Genomic DNA, 1,075 nt, shown 5'->3' on the forward strand with positions numbered 1-1,075 from the left:
CCGTCCAGAGCGCCCGACTCCGGCCGCCCGCCGCTCTCGCCTCTGGAGTGGCCTGGGAGGCCAGGCGGGGACGGCGGTCCGGCCCCGGCCACTCACCGCCAGCTCCTGCTTCCGCTTCACCAGCTCGGCCAGCTCCCGCCGGGTGTCTGGGATCTGCGGCGGCGCCGTCTTGTTGTGCATCGCCATGTTGGGCTCCAGCGGCGGCGGAGGCGGCGGCGCGCGACCGGTAGGCGGACCCTGCGTGCTACCGCCGCGGACCACCAGGGGGCGCGCCGCTACTGCGCCTGCGCGCGCGGCTTCCGGGACACCAGCGTGCTCCGGGCGCGAAAGCAGGCACTGGACTGGTGCTGGTTCATATGCCGTAGGTCTTGCTTCCCTCGCTCCACTGTGAGCCCCTGAGCTTTGCAGACACCCACAGATGTTCACTGCATTCAAAGCCCAGCGGCAGCATAAGCCTATAAAGTATCCGATGTGTCTTGCCTCAGACAATGCCCAGCTGCAGGTGGGAAACCTGAGCAAGGTCTGGCCCCACTATCCAGGCTGGAGAGCAGATCCCACCCCTCAACCTTCCCTGGGTGATGGCACACGTCTTTAATCTCAGCTCTCAGAGGCAGAAGCGTATCTCTCTGGCTGGCCTGGAACTCTCTTAAATTCGAGGTCAGCCTGGTCTACACAGAGAGTTCCAGGCCAGCCAGAGAGATACACTGTTAGACCCTGTCTCAAAAGGTAATCATAAGAATTGTGAAGCGGCAGAGCCTAGTAACTCAAGCCTATAATGGCAGCAATTCAGGAGGTGAAGACGTGGGTTCATGAGTTTGCAGTCAACATGTTTTACACAGCAGAGACTGTTGTAGGGTAAAAGGGCCAACCAAAGAAACCCACCCTGCCTGGCCCTAGCTAGGGTCAGAGCCAGTGAAAGAAATACGCCCTGAGGCAGGTGATGGTGGCACACCTTTAATCCCAGCACTCTAGAGGCAGAGGCAAGCCGATCTCTGTGAGTTCGAAGCCAGCCTGGTCTACAAGAGCTAGTTCCAGGACAGGCTCTAAAGCTACAAAGAAACCCTGTCTCGAAAAA

At 59.7% G+C, this 1,075-nt stretch overlaps 1 protein-coding gene across 3 annotated transcripts in view; it reads right to left on the reverse strand.

The window, feature by feature from the left end:
• The window catches only part of Meaf6 (MYST/Esa1 associated factor 6), a 22,489-nt gene extending 22,262 nt beyond the window's left edge, over positions 1 to 227 (reverse strand). For 2 of the 3 annotated variants that reach the window (XR_258404.3, XM_005353259.3), the window contains exon 1: positions 97 to 226. Coding sequence is in view for 1 of the 3 variants with exons in the window: in XM_005353259.3 (XP_005353316.1) it covers positions 97 to 186 (90 nt within the window). In the remaining 2 variants the exon portion in view is untranslated. Of the gene's footprint in view, positions 1 to 96 lie in introns of all 3 variants that reach the window. The other variant, XR_001229041.2, reaches the window with a different exon arrangement.
• Between the last annotated feature and the right edge of the window lie 848 nt (positions 228 to 1,075).

The sequence above is a fragment of the Microtus ochrogaster genome, chromosome 10, assembly GCF_000317375.1.
Source record: "Microtus ochrogaster isolate Prairie Vole_2 chromosome 10, MicOch1.0, whole genome shotgun sequence".
In the NCBI taxonomy this organism is placed as follows: Eukaryota; Metazoa; Chordata; class Mammalia; order Rodentia; family Cricetidae; genus Microtus; species Microtus ochrogaster.